Raw genomic sequence first — 19,465 nt, 5'->3', positions numbered from 1 at the left:
GTAGTGTCTTCTAACCCCTCTTATCTGTTTTCCAATTGCTTTCTGTCTTTGTTTTGGAATGAGATTACTTAGTTTTGTCCTGACTCTGGCCGGAGACCTTGGCTGGGAGGAAAACAGTCGAATGTATAGTTATAGTTTTGAGAGATGATATTTTTTTTCATTGTAAATCCTGGGTGGGGTTCCTGACCTCCCATAGTGGGCAGGGAGGCACTTACTGTGTCTTCTATCCACCTATATCTGTTTTCCAACATGCTTTCTGTCTTTGTCTTGGAATGAGATTACTTAGTTTTGTCCTGGCCCTGGCTGGATACCCTGAGAGGGAAACGGTCAAATGTATGGTTAATTTAGGGAGATGATATTTTTTTCCTTGTAAATCATCTCTCTGTTATGCACTATAAATATTATGTTTTGTTTACATATGATTTGTAAACATTTGAGTGTAATCCCCTTCGTGGGGACCTGTGCTTGTGTCTGGATGAGACTTAGGTGATCTCAAACTAAGTACCATCAACCGGGGTTACTTAGGCCATCCGGAGTTACTTAGGCCACTTAGTAGAATAAAAAAAGGTTGCTTTTTAAAGTGTTAAATTCATGAGTGCTTATTGAATCTATTGGGTTCTAATTATTTAAAAGATGAAAGCTACATGTAATTTATCTTTTAAGATAAGCAATCTTGTTTTCAGTAAGTGGCCTAAGTTACCCCGAATGGCCTAAGTAGCCCCAGTTGACGGTACTTTGATAGTGTGCTCTTGGAATCTACATCTGTTTCCTATTTGAACCAATTCTCAATTCTCCTTTGTCTTACCTTTTCTTTGATGCTTTAACTTTAATTGTAATTCTGGAACTTTTTACAATCCAATTTCCTTCCTTTTTACTGGCACTGATATGACCTAATTGTGTTGCAAGCACCTTGTTGTTGCTTGTTTTTAAAGGTTTTACGGCGCTTGCAACACATTTAGGTCATATCAGCTCCAGTAAAAAGGCAGAAAATGGGATAGTAAAAAGTTCTAGAATTACAATTAAAGCATCCAAGAAAAAGTAAGAGAAAGGGGAACTGGGAACAAATAGGGATCAGATGTAGATTCCAAGAGTCTCCCACCAATGTACTTAGTTTGAGATCACATTTGTCTCATCCGGACACAAGCACAAAATCCAACAAAGAGGAATACACTCAAATGCTTACATTATACATTCAAAATAATAAATATAATAATACATAACAGCGAGATGATTTACAAGGGAAAAAATATCATCTCCCAAAACTAACTATGCATTTGACTGTTTCCCTCCCAGCTAGGGTATCTGGCCAGGACAAAACCAAGTAATCTCATTCCAAGACAAAGACAGAAGGCATGTTGGAAAACAGATATAAGGGGATAGAAGACACTGTAAGTACCTCCCTTCCCACTATGGGAGGTCAGGAACCCCACCCAGTGAGTACAAGGTAAGGTCAATTGACTATGAACCGAGGAAATGCTGAATCATGGAGTGGAGGAATTGTGCTTGGTGTAGATAGATCAAAGGAAACCTAAATATTATGAAGTTTTGTACACAAATACGGTCCACTCCGGATAATTGCAACTTTTGGTTAATCGCAATATCTCCCAAGAAACAGCATTAATTCTACATAAAAGTCACTGGTTAATCGCAACAGGTTGAATTATTGAGAGTGGGCGGGGTCTAAATTCTACAGAAGTTGGTCACCACTTTATTAGAGACAAAAGAGGGTGGGGCTTTGCCTTATGGGCTTGTGCGGTCATTTGTGACTGTGACTAGCTACTCCAAACCTCCCGATTTTGCCGTTAGCGGGGATTTTTTTCTCAAAATATTAGCATTTTATAATTGCCAACATTTTCTTCACAGTTGAGCTAGAAACGTATCTCTTGCTTAGTATTAAAGCGCTATTCTTCTTCTTTCTGAGCATATCAAATTTAATATGATTGAGTAAATGGAAGTATAGGTAAAATCGATTCACATTCACACACCTTTAATCGTAATTGATCGTATTTTGGTAGCCAAATTATACACCTTTGGCTCTTTTCACGCGATTGCTTCTGCGCCAATTGTCGCACATATTCAAAAGTGGTACCAAATTAACGGCGAAAGAAAGATCTTTCGTTTGGTGAAACTTTCGTTTATGTTTGAGGGGGTTAACCTCTAAAAATATAATTTTCAAAAATAAATTTGATGAAAAATGTGAAAAATTTTCAATATTTTGCCTTTAAAGTTGTATCAATCGAAAGATCGTCCAATTTTATATTTTGTGTTAAAATTTGAGTCGTATCCGTCGATTGGCGCGATGCCAGTTTTTGATTAACCGAAGACTCCAAAATCGAAATCCGCCACACGATCTCAGCCGAAGAGAGACGTCAACCGGCAGCCACAGCGACAACTTTATTTCATGTAAATTCCAACATTTCGAGTTCAAAAATGGACTTGAAGGATATAATTGGTAAGTTTGATGAATAACCTTTACTTTAGATAAGCTTTGTGTTGTTATTTGTGTGAAAATAAGTTAGTTTATCATTATTTCATGATTGGGTGCGATCCTCTGAAGGTCGTTGATAGACTGCGAGTGACAAGGCAGTTTTCACGAACTAATCTAATTTTTCCTTAGTCTTCATCTATTCTGGCATTTATGTAAATTATTCAGACAAGTTATGTTTATTGTGTTCATGAATTACAATATAAACTTAAAATTGATTTTTTGTTCATATTTGTTCGTTTTGTGCAATGTTTGGGTTGTTAGGCAAAATGCTAAAATTCAAAATGGCGGCGTGTTTGCATTTTTGTCCCAGCCAGAAATTAGAGCATGGCGTTCGTAGTTACTGTTGATTTGATTACCAAATGCCACCAGGGTTCTAATAACATACAGCTGTGTTATGATTTAGGAATTATAATATCGGTAGGCCTATTCTGTACTGTATTTTCATGCCTTCATATCTAGTAGATAAAGCTGATGTGTAGTGTCAAGCTTCCAATAGTCAGTTTACGAGTAGAAGTAGCAGTGGTCTTCTTACTCTTGCACTGTTTCAGTTCATAGCCAAGCTATAATTTAAATCCCCTTACACTATACCTTACCTGTTTCCTAATATTTGTATCTGTTGATATAATACACTTTGGATATTCAGTTTGAATTTGAAGTCTTCTTTTATCAAATTTGATTTTCAGTGGATGACAACTATGAAGCATTCAGGGCCGTCTTTTTAGCTGTTGGAAAGGGAAGGCGTCCCAATCTCCCTGTCATCACTTTTGTCAGTAGGATGTTGCTTCTACAGATCTATTATCTTATGGAAGAAGGACAACGGCCATGGAGAGAGGTACATTTTATTTTATTTGTCTATTTTTTCTTTTCTTTGAGCTGTGGTGGCTGAAAGTGTCATCTCAACGTTGTGTTCTCGGAAAAGGCATTCATCACACTTTTCCTATCCTACCAGACTAAAATTCAGATGTTCCCTGGTTGTGGTACATTTATCCGTGTCATTAAAAAATGTAAATGCACTTGACTGTCTACGAGTGGGGTCCTAAATGTTATGTGTTTTGCCTGTCAGCTACTCTAAGGTCCTGGGAAAACATGTACTAACAGTACAGAAGCTAATATGTTTGTTATTTTTTGGTGTTTTTATTATTAATTAATATTATTTCTTTCATGCTTGCTTTCAGGTTGAAGAAGTGTTCTTTAAGATCATGCCCCATCTACAGGCAATAAAGCACCTGGTCAGTCATCTCCGTCTTCGCCAGCTTATGGAGGCCACTTACACCCACTGTTCTACACTTGGTTCCTCCGTATCGGATTATCTATCTGAGACGATTGATTTGCTTGAACTCTCCCCTTATTTGACAGAGATCGGCATCGACAGGAGGACATTTTTAAATCCCAACGTCTATGTGAAGAACCAGGATACGTTCACACATCGTTTGCTCATTGAATTGCACAAAGCGATGACTTCCACCAGTACCACCAAACGCATTTTTCAACAGTGGATTGGCGTCTTCTTGTCTACACAACCTTCTGGTCGAATTATGCATCAAGTGGATAAAGTACTTAGTAATTATAAGAAATTATTACGTTTAAATGTCAAAAGCAATATTGATGCTTTTTTAGATAGTCCTTTTATTGTCCCTGTTGTTACAATTGAAAAACGTCCTGACGTTTCTTCAACACCAATCAAAAAAAGTCCTTGTACTAATTGTTCTATTTTAAAAGATAAAGTTAACTCCTTAACTGATTTGATTTCCACACTTCAAATGGACATAAAGCATCTGAAAGATGAAATTTTTAAAACAAATTCAAATAACACTAAATTCACTAAACAATCTTCAGAACTTATAAAATCACGTCAGACTGTACTGCTCTTCGGAATAAAATCAGATCACTTAACCGAAATAAATGTAAAGACCATATTGAAGAAATTGAGAACCTAGAAAATAATTTATTAAAACGTAAAGCTAAAGAACGACAATTGCAATCATCTCTTGCATCCTCTAAAACTGAAATTTTAGATTTGAAGTCTAAACTTGAGAATAATAAACGTGATTTTGATGTTACTACGAAAGGAAATGTTAATAATGTCTATAGTGATGATGTACGTAAAACTGTGATAGGCCTTGTATGTGAAGTAGGTGTTTCTGCTGCTAATGTTAAGAAAGCCATTGAGATTGTAAGTTGTAATTTGTTCCATTATGTTTTTGTTGATAAATTGCCATGTGCCCAGTCTGTATTGAATATGATTGATGAAGGGTTTGCCATTTCTCAGGTCCAAGTTATGGAAGGAATTTTAAATAGCGATAATATTACATTACATAGTGATGGTACTAGTCGTGATCACAAAAAAATTGTTGGCCATCAGGTATCGTTGAGTAATGGTGACACTTTTTATCTGGGTTATGCACCAGTTGCAACTGAAAATGCGTCTACATTATTAGATCTGTCTTTAAATGTTTTACATCAAATTTCTGATTCTTATTCTAAGTTTGTTGGTATTGATACTAAATCATTGTTGCATAATCTCTTTAGTAAATTGACCAGTTTCATGACTGATAGAGCTAGTTGTATGCAAGCTTATGGGAAATTGTTTTCTGAACATGTTAGTAGTGAATTGGGGAAAAGGGTTCAAATTCATTTTCTACATTGTAATGCTCATTATCTGTTAGGTCTTGTTAGTGGGTTTGAAAAGGCGACTGTCGCCACTGAAAATGATTATGTAAAAGCTAATGGTCCTCTTGGTAGGGATAAGGAAGGGGGGAAATATTCTAACTTTGCAGAAAATAAAGAATCTGCTACTTTTAGAGTTTTAAGGACTTGTGCCACTATTCTTGGTCCCAACGGTGATCAAAAAAATGGTTGTAGAGTACAATGGACCACCTTTTGTGAAAAATCATATTTTCCTTGTTTTAAAAGTAACCGTTTTAATTGTCATTTTGAAACTGCAGCTGCTGTTATCCATCATTATGCACGTATGAAATTGTTTTTTACCTCAGGCATTTTACATGATAATCCTAATTTGAAAATTGAGTCTGTTTCTGCTGATGTCCAAGATATAATGTTAATGAGTTATGTTTGTAGTTTTGCTCTTTTTTATCTGAAAGTTACTGGTCCATATTGGAAATTGGTCAATAGTTCTGTCAAGTATTTTCAGTTTCATGTTTATGTAAAATTGCTACATGATGCTTTTTTGAGATGGTCCACGGATCCATGTGAACTTTTAGAATTATCTTATGTTACTGTTTTTGACAATGAATTTGATATTTCCTCTCCTATGTTTTTTTCTGTACATGAATTTTTATCTACCATTGCCAATAGAGAATGTTTGCTTAAAATGTTGAAATCCATTAGTGCAGAAGCCTTTATTGTCACTCGTAGACAGCTTGGAGAATTTTTAGATGGTGGTTGTTTTTTTGATATGGATGTTAGTGCTCAAGAAGAAATACGTCATTGTCCGTTAACTAATTTGATTGGGGAAAGTTTTTTTGGGGATTTTGATTTTGATGTTAATAGACGTCGTAATGCTACTCTTCACAATAGGACTGTCATTCTCAGTAGCAGAAGAAATAAAACGTATGATTATCTTAGGAAAAAGACTTTTAATCAGGCAGACAAGTTGTTAAAAATGGCTCGAAAGAGAGGAGTTCAGTTAAGGAAGGAAAATTTAGATTTAGAGAGAAAAATGAGAAACCATCAAAAGGAAATATTTGTCGCCAATCAACAGAAAAAAATTGTAAAGGAGATTAATGTCATTCATCAAAGATCTGTTTATACTGAAAAAGTAAAGCAACACAATGGTCCTTGTAATTCTTCTTTAGAGCTTGACCAGCTTCTTGATAGACTTAAATCTGAATGTAAATCACAAAAGTATATTTTGGAATGTATTAAAAATGAAGTTAGATTTCATAAGTTTGTTCTAGGACGTAAGACTTTGAAAGTTGGAGTAGGTTTTGATCAACTTGTTGCTGATTTAAAACATGTTTTTGATTTGAACATAGTTTAAGATTGCTTTCATTGTCATGTGCCTTCAGCATTTTATTATTTTCATATGTCAGTGTTCATTGATTCTAATCTTAATATATTATGTGAAGTAATTCCAGACTGGTATATTTGTTCCTATTTAAAAATTTATTTTTTACCATACAGCACCTTTTGATGTTCCTATTTTGTTGTACTGATGACAATATTTAAAAAGATTGGTTTCTGGTGTCTGTAGGTGTAATTTTTTTATTTTTTGTGAATTTTTGAAATTCCTTATTTTTTCAAATTTTTTATCACCATCAACTTTTGAATAGATTTTTAAACATGAAGATGTTAAGTTATCTTCATGTTTAAAAATCTATTCAAAAGTTGATGGTGATAAAAAAAAATTTGAAAAAAAGATGTTAAGTTATGCGGGTGGTTGGATGGGAGCATCACCCTTGAATCATATACCTATGATGTTCGCATGGGTGTACGATCCGATAGTGATGTCGTTTCTTCTTCTCTTTACTAGCCTATCCTGCTTCTTTGGTTTGTGATTGTATTTTTGACAGGGGATATTTTTTTTTCTGTAAATCTTCTGCCTGTTTGTTCTTGGTTATTTATAATTTGGCTTATGATATCTTTAGGTTATGATTTTGATTTACATTTGTACTATTTTTGTTAGATTGCTTGTTTTTTTGTTTCAGCGGTCTCTCATATAACCTCAATTGTGTTGGAAGAGACCTAAAACAACAAACAAACAAAAAAAAAAAAAAAAATGTTAAGTTATGATGCTCGTTTTTATTTTATTTGATAGCACTCATTTTGAGCTTTAATTTGATGTATCATTTCTGTATGTTTTACTTTATTTGAAATTTTTATGAATTTTTGAAAATTGGTTATTTCAGCATTTTTTGGCACTTTTTCGAAAACGCTCAAAATTGATTTTTTTCCATTTTTAATCCAATATTTTGTAAACTTTTAATAAAGTCGCAGTCTTGAAAAAAATTGGGCTTTGTGTCTGTGTTGTGTAGTGTTAGATCAAGCGATTTGACTTGATTTGGGTAATAATCGAAGATGTCAGCGACGTCCGAAAATGGGGTTTAGACCAATTTGACATTCGACCAAAATACGACAATATTCAATGTTGCATAACTTTTGAACTAATTGACCTAGCAGGTTGATTTTGGTGTCAAACGTCTTAGAATTGTGGCTACTTTCCATAACAAATCACAGATTGTCTGTATCTATGATACGAAAAATTGGTTTGGAGTAGCTACTGTGACCTCTTGTAACAGATTTGCTTTCATCATTGGAATCTATTGAGCAACAGGTTTATAAACATCTGGCCTCAACAAGAAAACAGACGACTCTTGATGCCTTCGTAGGGAATCGAGTGATGTCAAACACAAAGGAAAATGATGGAATTTACATCCATAAAAAGCAAAAAAAAAAAAAAAAAAAAAGGCAAAAAAATAAAAATAAAAACTAAAGAAGAAAGAAAAGCAAAAAACAACAAAAAATCCCCAAAAACATTTTGAATGAAGCCATGCACAATCCTAAGCCTGAGGAAACTCAGAGGGAATTGTTGCAATAGTGGACAAAAAACTCAACTTCGGTTAATCGCAACATTTTCCCTGGCCTCAAGGTGTTGCATTGCTATTATCTGGAGTGGACTGTAGTTGCTGTCCACTGGGTACATGGTAGCTAGTCCTCATGACATAGAACCCAAGTCTGATGATTACAGGCGTTTTTCCTGGTCACAATACAATCAGTGGTTCTCATGTCAAGCTAGAATTTTATCTGGACAGGAGTTTAACTTTGCTGTGTATCCATTGAATTTTTGTCATAAAAAACACTGAAATAACTCAACATGTGGAAGTTTTTTATATATTGACTAAACGTACTGAAAACACTTTACAAGGAGTCCCTAGCCAACAGCAACATTCAACATGTAGGACAAAACATGACTCTTGTTAGACGATACAAAAACATTTTTTTCCCCCGATAGACAATATTAGCAGCCAGGTACTCATTTTAACCCGAGTACGGTGAGAGAATGTGAGTAAAGAGCCTTTTTCAAGGACTCAACTATGTGCCACTTAGAGCAGGTCTCAAACCCTGGACCTTGTGGTCCAAAAGTGAGCGTTATACCATAAGACCATAGAGCCACACCCTGCTAATGTCAGCATCTATATTTTTTTCCTTGAACAAGAAACTTAGCCCCTATTATTCATATTGTGACTGGGTGGGGTTCTTGACCTCCCATAGTGGGCAGGGAGGCACTTACTGCATCTGCTCTCCCCCTGTATCATATATCTGTTTTCCAACTTGCTTTCTGTCTTCATCTTGGAATGGGATTACTTGGTTTTGTCCTCACCCTGGCCCCGAGTCCTTGGCTGGGAGGAAAACAGTCGAATGTACAGTTTTAGATTTAGGAGATGATATATTTTTCCTTGTAAAATCATCTTTGTTATTTTATATTTTTACATATTATTTGTAAACACTTGAGTGTGTTCCTCTTATCGGGATCTTATGCGGTTGTCTGGGCGAGACTTTTAAGGTGACCTCAAATTAAGTATTTTGATAGTGTGCTCTTGGAATCTACGCCTGTTTCTTATTTGAACCAATTCCCCTTTGTCTTACCTTTTCTTGGGTGCTTTAATTGTAATTCTTGAACTTTTCACTATCCCATTTTCTTCCTTGTTATTGGCGCTGATATGACCTTAATGTGTTGCAAGTGCCATAAAACCCTTAAATAACAACAACCCCCCCCCCCCCCCACACAAAAAAACCAAAAACATTCACAATGCGACACTACACTGCTGCTGGGCTAGGTTGTCTCTCTGGTTTTTATTTTCCAAGACAGACCCTGAAGAAAAAAAAATTCTCAAAAAAGAGATTTTATTTGTTATATTTTATCCATGTTTATTGTTCAAGGTGTCACTTCACGAATGTATTCATTATTCTGTCTGTTGTTACACAATGACAATGGTGACATTCATGTAAATAAACGATATGTACACAAGAATGACAGTGTCTATCAACACAGTTTTATCACTTCCATTTCATCATCACATTCCATTCATTCCAATCACAAATCTTTACAACAACAACAACAACAACAAAAGCAAAAAAAAAGGTCACATAGTTTAAAATAAAAAGGAGTCCTTTGGAGCCATTCGGCCCATGGAGCCGGAGTATTATACGGTTTCTATAGTGTGAAATGGACAATAGAAATTGCTTGCTACCATTTGGATAGGACACTAGTCTATCGCAAAGTAATTTCCACCAGATCTAAGAGACCCAGCTACCCAATCACTGCTGGGTGAACAAGGGGGTAGAAAAAATGTCGACTGCACCTGGGATCGATCTTGGTCCCTTTGCATGTGAAGCAAGTGCTCTACCGAGCTATAGGGACCCCCAAAAAGTCACAATGATAAATCAACACTGGCAATTGGAGAATATACTAGCAGTCACATCACGTCTTCTATCCAAACAGGTTTGGGATTTTGATATATAAAACAAAAAACAAAACAAAAATAAAATTTGTAAAATAAAATATAAACCAATCACCCAGACATTTAAGAGATGCATACTTATGTGACAGGCGGTAGGGGTTTTCTCCCTTTGACTCTATGCATATGGGATACGGCCAAGGTGCACTTATTTACAGGTCTGACAACTATATGCAATTGCATCTACTACCACTTCTACTACTACTACGACTAATACTATTACTACTGCTGCTACTACTTCCACTACTACTACTACTAAGACTAATACTCCTACTATTACTGGGACTACTTCCACTACTACCACTTCTACTACTACTATGACTACTACTTCCACTACTACACTACTACTACTACTACTGCTACTACTTCCACTACTACTACGACTACTACTACTATGAATACTACTTCCACTACTACTACTACTACTACCACTTCTACTACTACTATGACTAATACTACTACTACTACCACTTCTACTACTACTATGACAATACTACTACTACTACCACTTCTACTACGACTACTACTAATACTACGACTACTACTAATACTACTGCTGCTACTACTTCCACTACTACTACTAATACTAAGACTAATACTCCTACTATTACTGCGACTACTTCCACTACTACCACTTCTACTATGACTACTACTTCCACTACTACTAATACTACGACTAATACTACAACTACTGCTACTACTTCCACTACTACCACTTCTACTACGACTACTACTACTACTACTACTACTACTACTACCATAATCGTTTTAAAGATGTTAAAATGTACCAGATTTTGTGTTGGTTTGAGAATGTTTCATTACAACAATCAGCCCCAAAATAATTTAGGTTATCAGACCTGCAAATAAGTACATGTCGGGTAAAGCACTATAAAAATGTGGTTAGAATTAGATATGAAATGTCTGTGTCACTTTGCCCAAACCTATACATAATACAAGATGCCCCACTATTCGGCTATGTGGTCTAGTGGTATGACACTCGCTTTCGGATCAGAAGGTCCTGGGTTCGAGCCTCGCACTCGGCGCATAGTTGAGTCCTTGGAAAAGGCTCTTTACTCACATTCTCTCACCGTACTCAGGTACCTGGCCGTTTACAGCGTTGTCTTTATCCGAAAAATTGTAATATCGCCTAATAGGCGTCATGTCCCCGTCCTACATGTTAAATGTTGCTGTTGACCAGGGACCCCTTGTAAAGCGCTTTGAGCACATTTAGTGGATATTGCGCTATATAAAAGCTCAATTAAAAAAATTTTTTTTCCACTATTCCCTATAACTGACAATTTATTATAATAAAAATAAATTTAAAAACCATAAAATTCCCTTTATTCATCCCCAATTCCCATAGGGAAATTTTTCTTTAGGGTCTATTCCAACGGAAGACTGGAATAACCCAGGCATCCGCTGCAGTGCAGTGCCGCAAAGTGAGCTAGGGCAAGGTGACTTTCTCAAGGCCACAGAGCGCGGTGGGTGATCGAACTCGGTACCTTTTGGGTAGGAAGCAAAGACCGTACCGCTGAACCACGCTGTCCCATAAGTTATAAATACTTTAATTTTCCTTGAAAAATGTACAAATGAATAGACATTGTGGTGAGCTAAATGGAAGTAGGTATGGTATACTAGGAAATGGGAGTGAGATGCGTAGTGAAGGAAGAACGGGACAAACAAGCGTTGTTGGTCGTTGTTTACTCAAATTAATATTGACTGTATTATCATTGCTACAGACAGCTATTTTTGCATATTAGAGAATGAGGCCAAAATCTTCTCAGTTGACTGGAAGAGATATTCCACGTCATGGCACAAGACCGAAGGGCTAGAGCTCAGGTGGTCGCTGGTTCGGATAAGTAAGTAAGACTGGAAGAGATCTCTAGGACTAAAGTTTAAGTGTCCATATTTGCGATCCGAAAACAAAGAGGAAAGAAAAATGAGCTTGTTCTAACATTTCTGTAATGGAATATATTTTGTGTTGGTTTAAGAGCATTTCCATTGCATTAATGAGGCCCATAGCAAAATGGGTTACCATACCAGTAAATAAGTACCTACACATCAGTTAAAGCCCATTCCTCTCCTCCTCCACTGCTCTATACCTACAAACATCTCTGGGTTAAAGTCCATTCCTCTCCTCCTCCACTGCTCTATACCTACAAACATCTCTGGGTTAAAGCCCATCCCTCTTCTCCTCCTCAACTGTTCTATACCTACAAACATCTCCGGGTTAAAGCCCATTCATCTCCTCCTCCACTGCTCTATACCTACAAACATCTCTGGGTTTAAGCCCATTCCTCTCCTCCTCCACTGCTCTATACCTACAAACATCTCCGGGTTAAAGCCCATCCCTCTTCTCCTCCTCAACTGTTCTATACCTACAAACATCTCCGGGTTAAAGCCCATTCATCTCCTCCTCCACTGCTCTATACCTACAAACATCTCTGGGTTAAAGCCCATTCATCTCCTTCTCCACTGCTCTATACCTACAAACATCTCCGGGTTAAAGCCCATCCCTCTCCTCCACTGCTCTATACCTACAAACATCTCTGGGTTTAAGCCCATTCCTCTCTTCCTCCACTGCTCTATACCTACAAACATCTCTGGGTTTAAGCCCATCCCTCTCCTCCTCCACTGCTCTATACCTACAAACATCACTGGTATAAAGCCCAATTCTCTCCTCCTCCACTGCTCTATACCTACAAACATCTCTGGGTTTAAGCCCATCTCTCTTCTCTTTCTCCACAACAACCCTCCACAGAATCACTAAAAATGGCGCCCATCCCTCTCCTCCTACTCCTCCTCTGCTCCAATCCTACACAGATCTTTAATTAAAGCCCATCCCTCTTTCCTTCATTTGTTTCAATCCTTCAAAGATCACTAGGCTTAAAGCCCGTCCTTCTCTTCCTCCTCTGCTCCCATCCCACAATCCCTTTTGTCTCTGTGGTGCTCCAGGACCAAATTGATAAAGCCAGAGAGGAGACGGTTGTTGTGGCCAGTCACAAACTGTGAAAATCTGCGGTCTGGTAGAAAAATAACAAATACATAATAGTGGTGTGAGTAGTATTGGCACTGTAGTAACAGTACTAGTACTAGTGGTAACAGTATTATTAGTGGATGTGGTAGTTGTAGTAGTAGTAGTAGTAGCAGTAGCAGTAGTAGAAGTAGTAGTAGAAGTGGTAATAGTAGTGGTGGTAGTAGTAGTAGTAGTAGTAGTAGTAGTAGTAGTAGTAGTAGTAGTAGTAGTAGTAGTAATATTTTGGTGGTTGTAATAATATGCATAAAGAGTCACTTCTAAAAGTATGTTCCACAAGAAGAATTTAAATTTAAGTACATGAAAGAAAGTAAGTAAATTTCCTTTACAATAAACATAATTAGAATGACAGAAAATAGAATGCCATGGAAGCAATCAAGTTAGACACGTGATCTTCGCTTATTTCATGACACAGGTTTGTTAGTAGCTACAGCAACGGGGGGAGGGGGGGGGGGGGGCATCCCTTGGGGGGTTCCCTGTACTTCTTATTGTATTTGATAAGATTCCACACGTGCTCTATTGGGTTTGCGCAAGGCCGTCTATATAGCACAGGCCAGGAAGCGTGGGAGAGGGACGAAAACTAACAGGCCGACTTCGCCGCTGTCCACTTTATCGTTTACCTGTACGCCGGCGTGCAGCTCTTCGCGCACAAAACAATTTAAAGACGTGTTAAGTGTTAGAGGATCTTATTTCTAAATAATATTAACGCTTATAAGTTCGTTCATTTCAATATCAATAACGACTTAGCTAAAGTTACACAAGTTACCCATATAGAGTACTTTGTAGTAATAATAATAATAGTAGTATAAAAGTTAAAAGTGAGAATTCTTATACTTTCCTTTTTTTTACTTTTATGTGGGTTATTCCATGCTCACTGCTAAGGTCATATAAGTGCTCAGTGGTAAGTAAGATGTTAGACAAGTTAAAATAATACCAAGACTTTAGGCCCTGCCATGGATGTTTCAGAGAGGTAGATTTACGAGGGAAATAAATGTCATCTTTCAAAATAGGTGACGAAAGATATTTACAGGAAAAAATATAGATTGATGATGGTTACCCCATAACATGCATTATGGCCCAGGGATATGCTAACACCCTTTTTGTACGTAAGTACTCAGTCGTATAGCACGACTGAACAAACAGAACAGCTGTGTATGTAAGCTTGTTAAGAGAACACTAGAGAGAGAGAGAGAGAGAGTAAGGTGATAGATAAAAGAAAAGTAACTGAAAACAGTTTGTAGTTACAAGTTGAATAGAGACAAGAAAATACATTTCCAAAAAATGACTGAGACTGTCGTAGCTGTAGAACACTTGCAATAGCTTTAGACATATAATTATACCCCCAAAAGAAGAAACAGTATGACAATGGAAGAACCTTAAAAGGATTCCCATCTACTATGGCCCCGCCAACCATCCGCTTGCACACTAGAGTAAGAAATAAAACTCAGTTCTTACAGTTATCTCATTGGGACATTTATTTTTAACATATGAACAATCTGTATATCATACATAATATAAAACAGAGATTGCAAGTGACATACTTTTAAAATATATTTATACTTTGTGATTTCAAAAACATAATTACAGTTATAGTATAGTTGAAGTAATAATTATATCACTCAATCAAGCAATTATGTTTATTACACACATCATAGTTATCAAAACATGCAAACCAGTAATTTAAACAAGCATATGTGGGGTTTTTTGTTTTTGTTTTTAAGGGTTTTACAACACTTAGGTCATATCAGCGCCAGTAAAAAAGGAAGAAAATGGGATAGTTAAAAGTTATAGAATTACAATTAAAGCACCCAAAAATAAGGCAGACAAAGGGGTATTGGTTCAAATAGGGAACAGATGTTGATTCCAAGAGCACACTATCAGTGTGCGAAGTTTGAGATCACTCAATGTCTCATTCAGACATAAGCACAGGTCTCCTTCCAGAGGAACACACTCAATTGTTTACAAATCATACATTGGTGAAAGGAAAAATAATACAGTACATAACAGAGAGATGATTTACAAGGAAAAAAAATTTTATCTCCCAAAACTAACTATACATTTGACTGTTTCCCTCCCAGCCAGGGTATCCGTCCAGGGCCAGGACAAAACCAAGTAATCTCATTCCCAAGACAAAGACAGCATGTTGGAAAACAGATATAGGGGATAAAAGACACAGTATGTATCTCCCTGCCCACTATGTGAGGTCAGGAACAAACAAATATAAAATTCTGACAAAAATACAAATCATGCAAATTTTATGGCTTTTTTTACATTTACAATCTGATTAGAACAGTTTGCTTCATTTACTTTCTTAGAATAATTATTCAACAAAATGTTGACAAATGTTGATATACATATATGAAATAACTTATCTCTTTGAGACTTGCAATTCGTACACACAGATGAAAATTCAATGGGAAGGTTACACTCTGTCCAGTAAGCTATATTTAGTTTCATTAGGACATATTTTTGATTGTTTAACTTCAAAAAATGTAGCTCCATATTACTAACAGCAACATTCATGATTGAAAGTGCAATTTGAAACAAATGAACAAGAACAGGAGATGGATATGTTAAGCCACCGTGATTAAGGTTTTCAAAATACTCTAAAAGTTTATCATCAATAGAAAAGCCAAGACATTTGTTTTTATCTCCTACAATCTCACAACAAAAAGAACAATCAGTTTTTGTAATAACTTTCTTTGCAACATAGCCAGCAACATATATAATAACATCTAAAGACTCTGACTGAATTTCAACATTTTCAAAAGGAAAATTTTGAATGAAAAGCATGTCACTTTCATCCAAATTATCTGAAGAGAACTCAGATAAAAAACATTTAACATTTAAGGGAATGCTGCCTTTAGAGGAAGAATGAATAGTTAAAAGCTGCTTTATAGTTAATTTTCTTTCATTCTGAAGAATCTCTTCCACAGAAATCAAAGTATTTCCACCTGATAACTGCCTATATTGACCAAAACGAGCCTCAAGATCATCAGTCTGAAATTTTCCAGTCAAAACAAATTTAAAATTAAGTTTAGTTAAAACATATCTTATCAATTCAACTAGACATTCTAATGTATGGGGCAAAGCATAAAATGTATCTGAAGACAAAAAAACCACACTTCGTTTCTTTATGCATCTGGTTCCATTTCTTGAGCCATGAAGACATTTTTAGTAACCAACTCAGTCTTTCATCTTCACAAGAAAAGAAAGGAGAGGCCTCTGGTGTAATCTTATTCCTCCCATAATACTGGTGATGCACATTAACCATATCCCACCAACGACAAACTATAGTCAAGAAATTAACAGTACCCCTCCAAGATGTGAAAGCTGAATGAGGACCTAAGGTTTTCAAAGCAGCAATATTGGTTTCATTAAATATCTTAAGGGCTAAACTGACTTTCTGACGCTCTAAAGAGTGTGGGAATAGTGATTTCCAGGTTAAGGTAGGGGCCTCTTTTAAAAGTTGGGACTTTTCAACTCTGTATAAATGCTTTAAATCAGAAAAGGAAGCATGAGAAATACATTTGCTATCTATGACTTCACTATCTAAATTGGGGAAAGTAAAAGTTTGACTATCGTTTTTAACATTCAACCAATTATTTCGAATTGATTTGAGAAGATGAACAGAGTCAAACAATAAAAAAATCTTGAGAGAATTGTCAATAGGATTAGGTATAAAAAATTTAGTTTCTGAGTCTTTGGTCAGTAAAGAAAACATCTTTCGATTAATTCTATTGTTATCAGAAATGACACTGATGACATTAAATCCAGCTTTACAAACATTAAAAATTACATCATTTGTTGTTTCAAACAAGAAATCTGAAGTCATCTTTACAACAGGAAACATTCCAACAATTAATTTCTTATTAGACATGACAGAAGAAATCATAAAACATTGCATAGACTTGGCAAGATTTTCAGGATCATTTGTAGCCTGTCCAATTAATTGCTCCCCTCTGTAGGATAATTTCGACTTGACATGAACTTCATCAATAAGAAGATTAACATACAAATCTTTATCTGACAGGTACTTAATTTCATTCACTAAAAAATCATTGGCAATCAGACCTGATTTTAAAGATACAGTGCTAGATAATAAACGTAAATATCGCACACTGGGAAGAATAAATAAAGAATCCCTTAACTTACGATAAGTTGTCGGGGAATTTGAATAAATACAAAAAGAAGCAATCATACATTCAGCAGAAAATCTACGCTGTGATGGAGACAGATTTATCAAATTTAACTGATCAATTAAAAAATCAAAAACTTTGTTATTACTATCATCATTATTTTTGTCTCTGCAGACATTCAACAATTTAATTGCCTGATGAAATGTTGAATTATAGGAAGATGTAAAATCTGTTGCAGAATAATGGCTTAAAATATTTTCTAACTGGCTCCAAGTAGACAGCTTAGAGTCCGGAATTATCCATTTCAAGTCATTTTTACAAACAAGAACATTTTTTAACCACACATCTAGTTTCAAATCATTTTTTACACATATACTAAAAGGAATCGTTAATCCATCCGAATCAGTCGATGCAGTGGCATACAAATATACAGAATCATTTTTTAAAGCATAACAAATATCATTATATTTCCACTTTTGCAGAAATCCACACACTTCATTTTTAAAATGCTCAAAACTTAAAATTTTATCTTGTTCTAAAAAAACGTTAAAACTTTCCTCTTCTCTCTCCTCAAGTCTCTGTCTCTTACTCCTGGGGCTTTCCCTTGAGGCAAAGGGGTAGTAGTGAGGTAAGAGGGAAGATTTGGAAAAACTGATGGGATGGCACCAGCTTTCAACTTCAAACGCTTCCTGCGAACAGTTTTCTGTGGTTGTCCATTTTTTTCAGGAACGACTTTAAAACGTATAATATCATCTTCCTGAAAGTGTTTTTCACATACAACAGTAAACTTTGTCACAACCAAGTTTTCCCGGGGAATTTTTCTAATCCATGAATTCCTTTGTTCTGCATCTTTCGGGAATTCAAAACAAGATGCCTTTTTTGGCGCACAATTAAGTCTGTAATAATTACTGTCACATCCAGGGACACAGCACTTGTTCACCATCATGGAACGAACTGTTGGTTATCAAATACTGTGGGGAAAAAAAAGGTAGATACATTAGTTTATAGTAACCATTTGAAATTAGGGTAGAGATTAATGTCAATTGTTTTAAGCAGGACTACAAGATACATGTACACATTACACATCATCTAAAAAATAACGATAAGTGTTGAATTGTAAGCCTCAATTTATTAGACGAAGACATACTGTGGACGTTTCTGGTTTCCCCTTTATCAACAAAACAAGACGAATAAGAGATGTGTAGTGTGAATGGTGTAGATAAGGTGAATAAATATAAACAATGATGGGACAGCCTACCCCTTTGTAAGGAAGTACGAATTAAATTCATTAAAATTAAATTGAGCTTTTATATAGTACAATCTCCACTAAACATGCTCAAAGCGTTTTACAAGGGGTCTCTGATAAACAGCAACACGTAACATGTAGAACGAGACATGACGCCTGTGAGGCGATAATACAATTTTTTCGGACAGAGACAATGCTGTTAATGGCCAGATACTCATTTTTTAAAACCTGAGTACGGTGAGAAAATGTGAGTAAAGAGCCTTTTATAAGGACTCAACTATCGCCAAGCGAAGCTCGAACCAAGGACCTTCCGATCAAAAAGCGAGTGTCATACCTCTCGACCACATAGCTGCCCACTAGACCACATAGCCCCATTAAGAAACAAGGCCCAGAAATACTGATCTCAAATAAATAATTTTAGAAAATTAAAATCGAAGTTGTTTTTTTAAACATCATGGTAAATTTTTTTGAAAAACAACAACAAAAATAGGTAACAAAAAAAGAGGGAAACAAACTAACAAAAACAAACAATAAACAGATAAAGACGCAGTAAACGAATGATAGTAGATAGTGATAGGTGCCCAGTTACCGTGTACGTAGACAGTCATAATAATAATAATAATAATAATAATAATAATAATAATAATAATAATAATAATACCCTAATAATAATAATAATAATAATAATAATAATAATAATAATAATAATAATAATAATAATAATAATAATAGATTAATTAAAGGTTTTAAATATTGAGTGTTGCCAAAATGTTGCGTCATATTTTAAGACGTCCACCTCAATTTCCAGTCACAACTTCCCTATGACTATGGCATGGGCTAGCTGAGGCTGAGACACAATCAGCCCCGTTTGCAGTCGAACTGCCTAGTCTAAGTAAGATAGATTGACGGGAAGCCTTCCGAAAGCTCCTACATCCGCAGTATTCTTGTTCTAGTAGGGGGTTTCAATGGGAATGGGGAAACTTTTTTTATAATGTTCTAGTAGGGAGTTTGGGAGGGGGGAGACAAACTTTAAAAAAAAAAGTTTCCCCCTTCCCAAACCGCCTACTATCTAGATAGTAC

At 35.8% G+C, this 19,465-nt stretch overlaps 2 protein-coding genes across 2 annotated transcripts in view; one reads left to right on the top strand and one right to left on the bottom strand.

Moving 5' to 3' along the window:
* Positions 1-2,299: 2,299 nt before the first annotated feature.
* On the top strand, positions 2,300-4,425 carry LOC144979511 (uncharacterized). Its single transcript, XM_078926207.1, has 3 exons — positions 2,300-2,452; positions 3,172-3,320; positions 3,664-4,425. The coding sequence occupies exons 1-3, from the start codon at positions 2,431-2,433 to the stop codon at positions 4,423-4,425; spliced, it is 933 nt and encodes a 310-aa protein (XP_078782333.1). The 5' UTR covers positions 2,300-2,430.
* Positions 4,426-9,350: 4,925 nt separating this feature from the next.
* Positions 9,351-19,465, bottom strand: part of LOC144979509 (uncharacterized) — a 32,580-nt gene continuing 22,465 nt past the window's right edge. Inside the window, exon 13 of the mRNA XM_078926204.1 lies at positions 9,351-12,989. Coding sequence (XP_078782330.1) covers positions 12,853-12,989 — 137 coding nt within the window. The 3' untranslated portion in view covers positions 9,351-12,852. The remainder of the gene's footprint in view (positions 12,990-19,465) is intronic.

Source organism: Berghia stephanieae, chromosome 9, assembly GCF_034508935.2.
Source record: "Berghia stephanieae isolate SIO BIC M18660-M18661 chromosome 9, UCSD_Bste_1.3, whole genome shotgun sequence".
Classification (NCBI taxonomy): Eukaryota; Metazoa; Mollusca; class Gastropoda; order Nudibranchia; family Aeolidiidae; genus Berghia; species Berghia stephanieae.
This window is presented reverse-complemented; position numbering and strand designations above follow the sequence as displayed.